This window comes from Oncorhynchus mykiss, chromosome 18, assembly GCF_057628025.1.
Source record: "Oncorhynchus mykiss isolate SJ-2025 chromosome 18, ASM5762802v1, whole genome shotgun sequence".
In the NCBI taxonomy this organism is placed as follows: domain Eukaryota; kingdom Metazoa; phylum Chordata; class Actinopteri; order Salmoniformes; family Salmonidae; genus Oncorhynchus; species Oncorhynchus mykiss.
In genome coordinates this window covers 57,576,064-57,588,199 of record NC_143039.1, presented here as the reverse complement: position 1 = coordinate 57,588,199, position 12,136 = coordinate 57,576,064, and the positions used below count along the sequence as shown (strand labels likewise).

At 44.4% G+C, this 12,136-nt stretch overlaps 1 protein-coding gene across 3 annotated transcripts; it reads right to left on the bottom strand.

The window, feature by feature from the left end:
- Positions 1-5,619: 5,619 nt before the first annotated feature.
- oxsm (3-oxoacyl-ACP synthase, mitochondrial) lies at positions 5,620-11,934 on the bottom strand. Of its 3 annotated transcripts, none has more exons than XM_090208860.1 (6): positions 11,787-11,934; positions 9,221-9,316; positions 8,336-8,911; positions 7,933-8,165; positions 7,539-7,766; positions 5,620-7,297 (listed from the first exon to the last, which is right to left on the bottom strand). In XM_090208860.1, the coding sequence occupies exons 3-6, from the start codon at positions 8,870-8,872 to the stop codon at positions 6,895-6,897; spliced, it is 1,401 nt and encodes a 466-aa protein (XP_090064986.1). In that variant the 5' UTR covers positions 8,873-8,911; positions 9,221-9,316; positions 11,787-11,934; the 3' UTR covers positions 5,620-6,894. The 3 variants fall into 3 exon arrangements, with proteins under 3 accessions (XP_090064986.1, XP_036808904.1, XP_090064987.1); XM_036953009.2 differs by having other exon boundaries at positions 9,221-9,303; XM_090208861.1 differs by having other exon boundaries at positions 9,221-9,415; positions 11,787-11,910.
- Positions 11,935-12,136: the final 202 nt, after the last annotated feature.

Sequence of the window (12,136 nt, the reverse complement as noted above, 5' to 3'; positions counted from 1 at the left end):
ATTGCAGATGTAGGATCTTAATTTGAGCCAGTTTCTACAGCAGGAAAAGGATTCTGCAGCAACAGGAAATGTATATTATTATGTGGATGATAATTAATGGACATTTTTGAAGGGGTTGATTCATGGTAGCCTAGTGGTTAGAGCGTTGGACTAGTAACCGGAAGGTTGTGAGTTCAAACCCCCGAGCTGACAAGGTACAAATCTGTCGTTCTGCCCCTGAACAGGCAGTTAACCCACTGTTCCCAGGCCGTCATTGAAAATAAGAATTTGTTCTTAACTGACTTGCCTGGTTAAATAAAGGTAAAATAAAAAATAAAATAAAAATTTTTCTTAAGGGACAATCAAGTCTGAAATTTCAAAGTGGAAATTAAACTTCAGAAACCTTTTTAAACCTCAAATACACAACATGTTTTTTCCTGCAACAAAGTGATCAAATTAAGATCCTACATCTGGAGTAACCTGTGGGCAGTTCCTAGAAATCAGTTCAGAAAATTATCCTCCTGTGCAGTCATTATAATACACAGAAAAGGTCTGAATGTATTATTTCCTAGAACAACTTTGTAATCTACAGCAGCACAACGACGACGACGGGGGTGAAGGGGGAGACAGACTCTTCTCGATTCTGTGAAATAAACACCTTCAGTGGAACCTGTCAGAACATGCAGAGGACAGAAACTACATCAAATTACACAGGAGGACTACATTGAACAGGACAGGAGTATACATAGAGAGCATAATTTAGCCACAGAGGATCAATAGTTTTAAAAAAATAACCGTGCATTAAGTTATCACAAGCACATACAGGTAACTGCCAAAATTAAGGAAACATAACGTCTCTTAAAAGAGTGTTGCAGCACCATGAGCTGCCAGAACAGCTTCAATGCACCTTGGCATAGATTCTACAAGTGGACCTAAACCATGCTAGGAAAATGTACCCCAAACCATATCATATGCTTTGTATCCCTCATTTACTTAAGTGTTTCCTTTATTTTGGCAGTTACCGGTATGCCTAAGGTCAGATAAGCCAGTTTGGGCAGCATGCACACCAAATATACAGCTTGTTGCGTTGTGGCCATTGACATACAGTATAATCCATAGAAGGGTTTTGGAACCTCTACCCTGGCAATAAAAAACCAAAGCCCCGGGGCCTATGATTTCTTAATCCAGCCCTGCATCTGTCCCTCATTTTAAGGTCAACCCTGTTATGTGAACTGAACTCTCGTTTTAATATGGTGAAACTATTCCTTTTCTTTAAAAAAAAAACACTTTTATTCAAAAGAAACATTGAACATCTAATAGTCAAATCATAGAGTAAAAGCAGGTGAGCTCTTTTTGGACAATTTCTGGTGTTTTGTGATGGTAAACAGAGGGTCGAGCGTAACATGTCAACCCTGTTACCCATAGAAAGACAAGCTAGAAATGATTTAACAATGACCTTTTTTAGGTGACGCTTTCATTCAATTGCCACTCCCTGTTGCACACTACAAGTTTCCATTTTCCCTGTCACAAGGGGATTTATGACTGATTTAAGAAGAAATTGTCAACCATGTTACTTTATATGGCACGTAATAGGCACGTAGTATAGTCATTTTTTTATTTAACCTCTTGAGATGGGAAAACATGTTTTTTTATTAAGTTGAACATGTGGTATTTATAACAGAATGTTCAAATTAAGTAAAATCAACAAAACAAAACAATGACCAAGTTATACTTCTCAAAAAGGCACTGAATTGGTGGAAGGACCACTCTGTTTCTGAGGAACACAAGATAGAGAGAGCTACTGAATGATCATAAAATGAATGCACAGTATAATATACTTTCCTTAATTGATGCTCTTACCAGTTAAACTAAACACTTCCACAGTCACGTCCAGTTCTAAATATAACACAGATCATTACGTGGGGAAACTAATATGCTTAGTATCATCGTTGTGGGTTGTTCGCTGGAGAACCTCCAAGAGTAAAGACTGTATACCTAGTCTGCGTCAGGGAAACATATGACTTTGTAATGCTACTCAACAGATGTTCAACAACATTAATGTGTCGGACATTATTCACTATAGCCCCGCGAGAGCACGGTTTGTTCAGCCGTCTGTTGGGCCAATCAAATCTGTTTTGCAGGACATGAATTACTGTTTATGCTACTAACTCACATATGGACTTCTCACTGACGCCATTGGCTGGTCATTAGGAATATTGGAGCAGCAGAGGGAGACAAGCGTTTCTCAACCAGCTTTATTCTAGTTTAAGTCAGTAGTGCTCCAAGGAGGAAGGATTACATAGTTTGCCTGTTCCTGGTACAAAAGGATTGAGAAACACTGAGGTAATAGAGCAACCCACCCAACACCTCTGGAGTTTACAGGTGACCCTGAAAGTCACACCTTTTAATACACCAGCGCTGTTGAGGGGCACAAATACCAGTCACCCAGTCACACCAGACCATAACTTCAATTAAAAAAGAATGTAAAAATCTGGCTAATGATCAGGCAATACAATAAATGTTAATGTCTGTATCTATACATGTAATGTATCTATGTAATGTGGTAATGTTCAGGGACCACAATGGCAATAAGTCTGAGTTTGTGATATCCCTGTCATGTATGTAAAATGTATGTACTGTGTGTGTGTTTTTAACATAAAAATCAATCAAGTCAACAAAACCAGTTTGTAGCCAAGCCATTGTTAATTAAAGGAGGAAAATAACTTGCTGAAACCAATGGGTTCTTACCCACCGTTTTGGAAACACAGCAACAGAGCCTCACACTATACTGTAAAACCCTTTTGTTTTTGTTACCCCTTTTTCTCCCCATTGTTTTGTGATAGCCAATTGGTAGTTATAGTCTTGTCCCATCGCTGCAACTCCCCTATGGACTCGGGACAGGTGAAGGTCGAGAGCCATGCGTCCTCCGAAACACAACCCTGCCAAGCCTCACTGCTTCTTGACACACTGCTCGCTTAACTCGGAAGCCAGCCGCACCACTGTGTCGGAGGAAACACCGTCCAGCTGGCGACCACAGTCAGTTTGCAGGAGCCCGGCCTGCCACAAGGAGTCCTTAGAGCGCAACGGGACAAGGGAATCCCGGCCTGCCAAACCTTCCCCTAACCCGGACGACGCTGGGCCAATTGTTCGCCTCCGGTCACCACCGGCTGCGACAGCCTGGGTCTGTAGTGATGCATCAAACTGTGATGCAGTGCCTTAGACCGCTGTGCCACTCAGGAGGCCCCGGTTCATTAGTGTCTTTATGAGGTTAGTGGAACACATCTCTGGCCATTCTTTATATTCCTCTCTTTACATTACCACGCTGTAGTAAAAATGTCTAGGCTAACACACAGGTCATAATCTGAACTATGTCTTTTGAAGAATGTGCATGGTCTTCCACCCTCCCTGTGTCCAGTTCGTCATAATATTCCAGAGCCTTTTAACCCGAATATAAACGGCTCTGCCGGTGGTTGTGATTCGTTTACATCAGGTGCTACTGTAAATTGACCCTCATTAAACCAGCAAAAGGCTCCAACGAACGGCCATCAAGTTATAGCCGAGAGAGCAAAGCACTAATTTTAGCATGCGTACGTGTGTCTGTAGATGAACTAAAACCAGTTGCTCTCCTGTGGGACGGTCAGTCTGCTCCGCCTGATATCAAAGGGAATACATGCCGACTCTGTTGCCATGGTGAGCGCAATTCAGCTTGGATGTCTCCTAATTGGAAAGTATGGATGGAGAGGAGAAAAGAGAGAGAAAAAAATGAATCGGATCATCATCATTAATAGGGTGCAATTGTCCCTGGCCTAGTGCAGTGCTCGGGTTGTGGCAGTATCGATAGGCGAAGGGGGAGGAATCAGAAGAGGCTTGTGACAGTGGGGAGGGAGGGGGTTCATACAGATCAACGGAGGAGCCGTTCACTTAGATGATTGCCACTCACAGTAGAAAGGCTAGGCAGAGAAATCCTTGGAAGCTGAAATTACTGTACGCCACAGATCATTTACATACTCTGGGTCCTCCCTCTAGCTGTCAATGTTTTAACACCTCCCGTTCTGTGAAATAACTGGCAGTGAGTGCATTACAGTACCAGTACCGTGAGGTGGGAAGGCAGGGACACCTACTTCTGGCAGTAGGCAGGAGGTATCCTTTTGTATAACGCTATAAAAACAAATGGAACTGTAAATGTCAATCTCCAATTTCATGCACCAAAAAGCAGCATTGCAGAATGGAATGAGGAGACCTACAACTTGCTGCAGCACTGCTGTCAGAAAAAACAACAAGCAACAGATGGACCCAGAGAAAGTCGATTGGAAACCATATTTGTGATCTTGTGAGCTCACATTTCTATGTCTATACTATACTTGGAATAGATCATTAGCATCTCTTGATCAACAATCAGTCATAACAGCACAATACTGCAGTGTGTCAGTACTTTTGATACATGATGGATGGCAATGCAATGGCAGCCGTTGAGGAGGACGTCAGGTGAATGAGACTGCCTACAGTGAATCTTTTCTTACTGTGTTTTGTCTGATAGCCTGCATTATGTCCACTTTCCACTAATCTCGTTCCAAGATACTGCCGCCCTCCCTAATTCATTATGTAGCAATAGCCAGGGTGGGGGTTAACTTCCACAAATAACGTTGAGAACAGCACTTGTTGCTGGGTTAGATCAGTTTTAAAAGTAAAAAACGAAACTCTAAAAAGGTTCAAGGGATATCCTTCCTTCGAACTAGATAAAAGCTTCCCATCTCATGTATCCATATAAAATTATTTCTAATTAAAAAGCAAATTAATAATTGATTTATTCATTAGTGGAAGATGACATCCTGTAAGAGTTAATAAAACATAATCTCTAAAAATGGCCTTGAGAAAGAGACATCCCCCTGTAATTCATCATGCTAATTATTTTCACATATTGCATCTGCTATTCACTTCAGTCATGACTCGTGAGTTCATACACTGAAGAGTGTTTTGTACGTTTCCAATAAATTGATAGAAAGCCTGCATTTGTTCATATTAACTGACATTCTTACCAGTCAATATTTACAGTGGAATACACTACTAGTACTTCATATGTAGTCTACCTCTCTATTGCCACTTTCAAAACAACTGGGAACTCAGCAAAAAAAACTAGCACCGACTGGGAAAAATCGATTTGATCGTTCATCCAACTCGGAATTCAGACGTCATGTTTGACCTCGTATTTTTCAGTTCCCAAAAAAAGACTGTCTTCGTCTGCTTCTATTCTTCAAGTCAATCACACTTATAGTAGCTTTCCCTCAGACTGAGCAACCCCCATCCAGTGAGCCAGAGGGAATATTAAGAGGATAAGAGATCCCCCCCCAAATCACCCTTCATACACAATAATTTCACATCCCCCTCAGGTCGGCAATCATTTCACGTCCCCCTCAGGTCGGCAATCATTTCACGTCCCCCTCAGGTCGGCAATCATTTCACGTCCCCCTCAGGTCGGCAATCATTTCACGTCCCACTCAGGTCGGCAATCATTTCACGTCCCCCTCAGGTCGGCAATCATTTCACGTCCCCCTCAGGTCGGCAATCATTTCACGTCCCCCTCAGGTCGGCAATCATTTCACGTCCCCCTCAGGTCGGCAATCATTTCACGTCCCCCTCAGGTTGGTTCAAGAACTCAGTTTTTATATTTAACAGAAGAGCGACTAGCACTGTTTATTGCTTTTACACATTGGAATGGAGAAGAGGAGTAACAAAATGTGAAAGCTTATCCCCCCCATGTTTTACCCATTACCTCTCTGTCTCCCGTGAGATAATGTATGCGTCCTAAATGGCAACCTATTCCCTATATAGAGCACACACATATAAGCCCTGGTCAAAAGTAGGGTGCTCAGGGAAATAGGGTGCCATTTGGGACATAGATAAGGCCAGATGTCCTTCCCCTCGATCACATCACTCCAGTCCTCTCTTGTCTGCGGTATTGATGACATGTTGTTCACACAAAGCCCAAAACATTGAAGGCCATTTTACCTGACAATTTCTCTGAGAATCTCCATTGAAAGCTCTTTTTTGTCCAGGACAAGGCTTTTTAATCTGTTTCCCGGAAACCGGCCACCACAGTATCTAGAATATATTTTACAGGGCTGAATGGATTAACCCCTTACCTACCAGGAAATACACAAAATGCACTAATTGGATGCATTGCTGATTTAACAAGCGAAAGTAAAGCACTTTCAGAAAGAGAGAAGATTATTGGAAACGTTAGAGCATCACTCCTCCAATAAACTGCTAAATCGGGCTGTAGAATTACACCAGTGGCTCTTTAGGTACTGTATCCGCAATTACATTTTGCTCAGCCTAGGGTAACCCCGGAGTACCCCCTCATGTGCAATATACCAGTAGGCCTATGTTCCTATGCGTCTTCCCAAGTATCCCCTGGTTTATCCGTACCCCAGGTTGAGAACCTCTGAATTCCACCAATAAAAACCCTGTTTTAGAGGACAGAAAGTACAAACCAAGGCTTTTGAGACCCAAATGAGTGACTGATGTTTATGCTCATGGTGGATCTTGAGAAATTACACTTTATGACCAACCAGCACAGCCTTCTATTACAATAAAGGTCAAGGGGCTAGAGCTGAACCGTCTGTGTAGACTGTATAAAAGGTAATAACCCATAGCCTCGCCAGTGTAGCCTCCATGTGAGACAGTGCCACCTGCTGGTGATAAATAAACATACTACTGTATTCAAGTACACAAAGCATATCTGTATTTGAATGATGAAAATCGAAACTTCGATCAGAATTGTATGATCGATGTTTACATTACATGTCCCAATATAATATTGAGAACATTTTGAAACTGAAATACTAGGTATCTATAAAGAATCTGTTGTGAAATCAATACAAAACCAGTAAGAAGTGAATCCTTCAGACAAGCTTTTCAGACACTGGCGAGACACAGTGACGCATTAGTCCCCCCAAACCCAAAAGAGTTTGTGAGAGCTACCCGCCTGCCCTCGGTCTTCCACTGCTGTGCTGTGCAGGGCACATAGTTCAGGTCAAACTCTGGCTCGGTGCGGTCCAGGTTGAGGGTGGGTGGCAAAGTGCTGTGGTAACAGGCCAGGGCAGTGAAGGCTGCCTCCAGAGCCCCGGCAGCCCCCAGGAGATGCCCCGTGGCCCCTTTAGTGGAGGAGACAGCCAGGGCGGCTGCGTGCTGCTGGAACAGTCTCTTGATGGCGGCGTTCTCTGCAGCGTCACCTAGTGGTGTAGAGGTGGCGTGTGCGTTCACGTACGTCACATGGGCTGGTTCCACACCGGCGTCTCGGAGTGCTGCAGACATGCACCTGGAAGAGATCAGGAGGGGACTGTAAAAATGTCATGACTTCAAATATGTTCACCATTTCATTTTAAAAAGTCAGAACCATTTTGAAACAGGCAACAAACAAAAAAAATACAAATCTTTCTCTCATGGTCAAGCTGATAGATAGTGGTACAACCTACAGTACATCAATGGTTCCTTAACTCCTAACACAAATAGTATGCACCTGGTGAAAGAGTGCTATAAACCCCATCCATGACTACTACCTGAAGGCTCCGTCTCCATCAGCATTGGGGGCTGTGATGTGGCTGGCGTCCCCTGACAGGCCGTACCCCAGCACCTCAGCATACACCCTGGCCCCCCTCCCCACAGCATGCTCCCACTCCTCCAGGAGCACCACCGCAGACCCTTCACCCATCACAAACCCATCCCTCTCTGGGTGGAAGGGCCGCGATGCCAGCCTGGGCTGGTCGTTCCAGTGGGTACTCAGAGCCCTTCAAGTAAAAGTTCAAGTTGAATTACACCCGCATAGTAGTCAATACAAACTAAAATCCATGAACATACAAATAGCATAGAATTGATCAAAGGACAGACTAGATCTATACTAACAACAATAACACGAACAAACAACAAAAATATCCTGGGATCATCAAGCCTGACCTCGCCCTGGCGAACCCCGCGATTGACAGAGGTCCCACGCAGGCTTCTGTCCCACCCGCTACCATGGCGATGGCGTCTCCGTGGGCGATGAACCTGGCTGCATCACCGAGGGCATGGGCTCCAGTGGTGCAGGCGGTGGAAACGGCGTGGTTGGGACCTTTCAGTTTGTGCTTGATGCTGATGTGACCGGCAGCCATGTTGACCAGGATACGAGGCACAAAGAAGGGGCTGACCTTGAATACAAATACAACTTTTATTAAATCTATCTTTAAAAAAAAAATTGCAGTCTGTTCTCAACCCTGCTCTGCAAATAGGACACACTCCTACCTACCAACCCTGCCACACACACACATCTGAGAGATTGGAAGCACCACAGCACACTTCAGCGGACCCCATAACTGACCTTACTGTAACCTTTTGCCTGGAAGATGGCCGACGTCTTGGCGATCTCATCCAGAGAAACCATGCCCATCCCCACCGCCACCCCTGTGGTTAGCTGCTCCTCAGGGCTGCTGGGATACCACCCAGAATCCTCCAGTGCCAGCTGGGCGGCACCGAGAGCCATGACAGTGGCTGGTGACATACTGTTGATCTCCCCACGCGTGGCAAATCTCTCATCTTTGAACTGGCCCTCTCCATCCCCTCGGGGCACCAGGGCTGCCACTTTACAGGGGACTGTCTTATACATCTCAGAGTCAAGGGCGACGATCCCACTGGCACCACTAATCAGCTGGTTCCAAGGTAGAGTCGTCCCTGTGCCGAGAGGAGAGACAAGTCCTATTCCAGTGATTGCTACTCTCCTCCTGGACGGATTCTTTCCACAGGTGTAGTGTCTCAGATTGGGGATCGTTGAACAAACACAAGTGCTCTTGTTGAGAAGTGTTCTGGTTGTGTGCTGTGAAGCCAAATATAACGGCAGCTTTGGCCAACACGATGACATGCTGTTGTTTTATTTCTCTGCTATCTACCACAGTGGATCCTGTGGTGTAGAGAAAAATAATAAACAGTTTAGCAGCCTAACTCATTCTTGAACCATACATCCCACCAATCATGTCAATACAGAATGGTATGTACGTAGTACAAATGCTTTTATAAACTGGATGGTTCGAGCCCTGAATGCTGATTAGCTGACAAGATGGCGCCGGAGGAGAGGGCTGCCATCTTATCGGCTCTTAACCAACCATGCTATTTTGTTTGTTTTTTCGCGTTGTTCGTCACTTGTTTTGTACATAATGTTGCTGCTTATGACCGAAAAGAGCTTCTGGACATCAGAACTGGGATTACTCACCTTAAATTGGACGAGGAGTTCTTCTTCAATGAGTCGGACGCGAGGGATATACTACGGATACCCGACCAGATCCCTGTGATTCGCTGAAAAAAGAAACTTAGGTTTTGCGGAAAGAGATCAGGATGCCTTGTGAGGATCAGGTGATGAGTGGCTAATCTGCCCTTTCCTTCCGTTCTTCTAGCTAACATTCAATTGCTATAAAATAAATGGGATCAACTGAAAGCACATATACCCTACAAACGGGACATTAATAACTGTAATATCTTGTATTTTACAGAGTCGTGGTTGAACGACAACATTAAGAACATACAGCTGGCAGGTTATACACTATCAGCAGGACAGAACAGCAGCCCCCACGGCGGTAGGCCTATGCATATTTGTAAACAATAGCTAGTGCACAATATCTAAGGAAGTCTCAAGGTTTTGATCGCCTGAGGTAGATTATTTCATGATAAGCTGTAGACCACACTATCTACCTAGAGTTTTCATCTGTATGTTTCGTAGCTGCCTACATACCACCACAGACCAAGGCTGGCACTAAAACCACACTCAATGAGCTGAATTCCACCATAAGCAAACAGGAAACTGCTCATTCGGGGGCAGCGCTCCTAGTGGCCGGGGATTTTAATGCAGGGAAACTTAAATGTGTTTTACCAAATTTCTATCAGCATGTTAAATGTGCAACCAGAGGGAAAAAAAGGTCCACACACAGAGACACGTACAAAGCTCTCCCTTGCCCTCCATTTGGCAAATCTGACCATAATTCTATCCTCCTGATTCCTGCTTACAAGCAAAAATGAAAGCAGGAAGCACCAGTGACCTAGTCTATAAAAAAAAGTGGTCAGATGAAGCAGATTCTAAACTACAGGAGTGTTTTGCTAGCACAGACATGTTCCGGGATTCTTCCGATGGCATTGAGCAGTACACCACATCATTCACTGGCTACATAAATAAGTGCATTGAGGACGTCGTCCCAACAGAGACTGTATGTACATACCCCAACCAGAAGCCATGGATTACAGGCAACATCCGCACTGAGCTAAAGGGTAGAGCTGCCGCTTTCAAGGAGCAGGAGTCTTAACCCGGAAGCTAATAAGAAATCCCTCTATGCCCTCCGATGAATCATCAAACAGTCAAAGCATCGATACAGGATTAAGATTGAATCCTGCTACACTGGCTCTGACGCTCGTAGAATGTTGTAGGGCTTAAAATATTACGGACTACAAAGTGAAACCCAGAAGCGAGCTGCCCAGTGACGCGAGCCTACCAGACGAGATAAATGGCTTTTATTCTCACTTCGAGGCATGCAACACTGAAGCATGCACAAGAGCACCAGCTGTTCTGGAACTGTGTGATAACGCTCTCGGTAGCCGATGTGAACAAAACCTTTAAACAGGTCAACATTCACAAAGCCACTGGGCCAGACGGATTACCAGGGCGTATACTCAAAGCATGCACGGACCAACTGGCAAGTGTCATAACTCACATTTTCAACTTCTCCCTGACCGAGTCTTTAATACCTACACATTTCAAGCAGACCACCATAGTCCTTGTACCCAAGGAAGCAAAGGTAACCTGCCTAAAAGATTACCACCCTATGGAACTCACTTCGGTAGCCATGAAGTGCTTTGAAAGGCTGGTCATGGCTCACATCAACAGCATCCTCCCGGACACCCTAGACCCACTCCAATTCTCATAGCGCCCCAACAAATCCACAGATGACACAATCTCAATCGCATTCCACACTGCCCTTTCTCACCTGGACAAAAGGAACACTTATGTGAGAATGCTGTTCATTGACTACAGCTCAGCGTTCAACACCATAGTGCCACGAAGATCATCATTAAGCTAAGGACTCTGGGACTAAACACCTCCCTCTGCAACTGGATCCTGGACTTCCTGACAGGTCATCCCCAGGTGTTAAGAGTAGGCAACAACATGTCTGCCACGCTGATCCTTAACACTGGGGCCCCTCAGGGGTGTGTACTTAGTCCCCTCATGTATTCCCTGTTCACCCACGACTGCGTGGCCGAACACGACTCCAACACCATCATTAAGTTTGCTGACGACACAACAATGGTAGGCCTGACCACAGACGAGAAGGCATATTATAGGGAGGTGGTCAGAGAACTGGCAGTGTGGTGCCAGGACAGCAACCTCTCCCTCAATGTGAGAAAAACAAAGGAGCTGATCATGGACTACAGGAAAAGGCGGTCCGAACAGGCCCCCATTAACATTGACGGGGCTGCAGTGGAGCGGGTCGAGAGTCTCAAGTTCTTTGGTGTCCACATCACAAATCGGCGCATGTGACAAATAGTTTGATTTGATTTGGTTGCACTAATTGCACTGTTTTGTCCACATAACCTGGTTCAAGCATTAACGACAATACCCAGGAAGAAGACACAGTGACGCTGAAACGTTGGTGGTTAACCCAATAAATTACTGGGACTTCATGCAGTGTGCGACTCTTATTGTTTTTATAACTGATTCCTCACCACATGACAACAAGCGTCCAATTTGTCTAACTATGAAATAAACCTCCTCGAATCATCTATTTTCCACTTACCTTGTGAACGCTATGATAGATCGCTCAAGTGTTTACGAATATAGTCATTATACCTCTGAAATCCTCTGCAAATAAAAAACAAGTCTCGTTCACACGCTCACAAAATCCATGCAACTAACGAACTGAGTTCATTTCAGGGGGATACTATGCAATTGCCTGCTCCCATACATTTCTCAGAGAAATGTAGATTACATTTTTTCCATAACAGAATATTGTCAATGTATACATAGATTCAAGGAAATAGTGCATTTTATTAAATATCATTAGCTCATTTTGCAGTAAATGATATTATTGAATAGTTATGATTTGTTCAGGCATTGCAAAGGCATCTTGATTGGCGGTTGCTGTTG

Bases quoted from the DNA above. Each gene is read 5' to 3' on its own strand.
- oxsm (XM_090208860.1), bottom strand. From the start codon at position 8,872: ATGTCATCGTGTTGGCCAAAGCTGCCGTTATATTTGGCTTCACAGCAC. The intron at 8,166-8,335 runs GTCAGTTATGGG...TTTGTATTCAAG, and splicing joins AGGCAAAAGGTTACAGTAAG to GTCAGCCCCTTCTTTGTGCC. The intron at 7,298-7,538 runs GTAGTAGTCATG...GATCTCTTCCAG, and splicing joins GATGGAGACGGAGCCTTCAG to GTGCATGTCTGCAGCACTCC.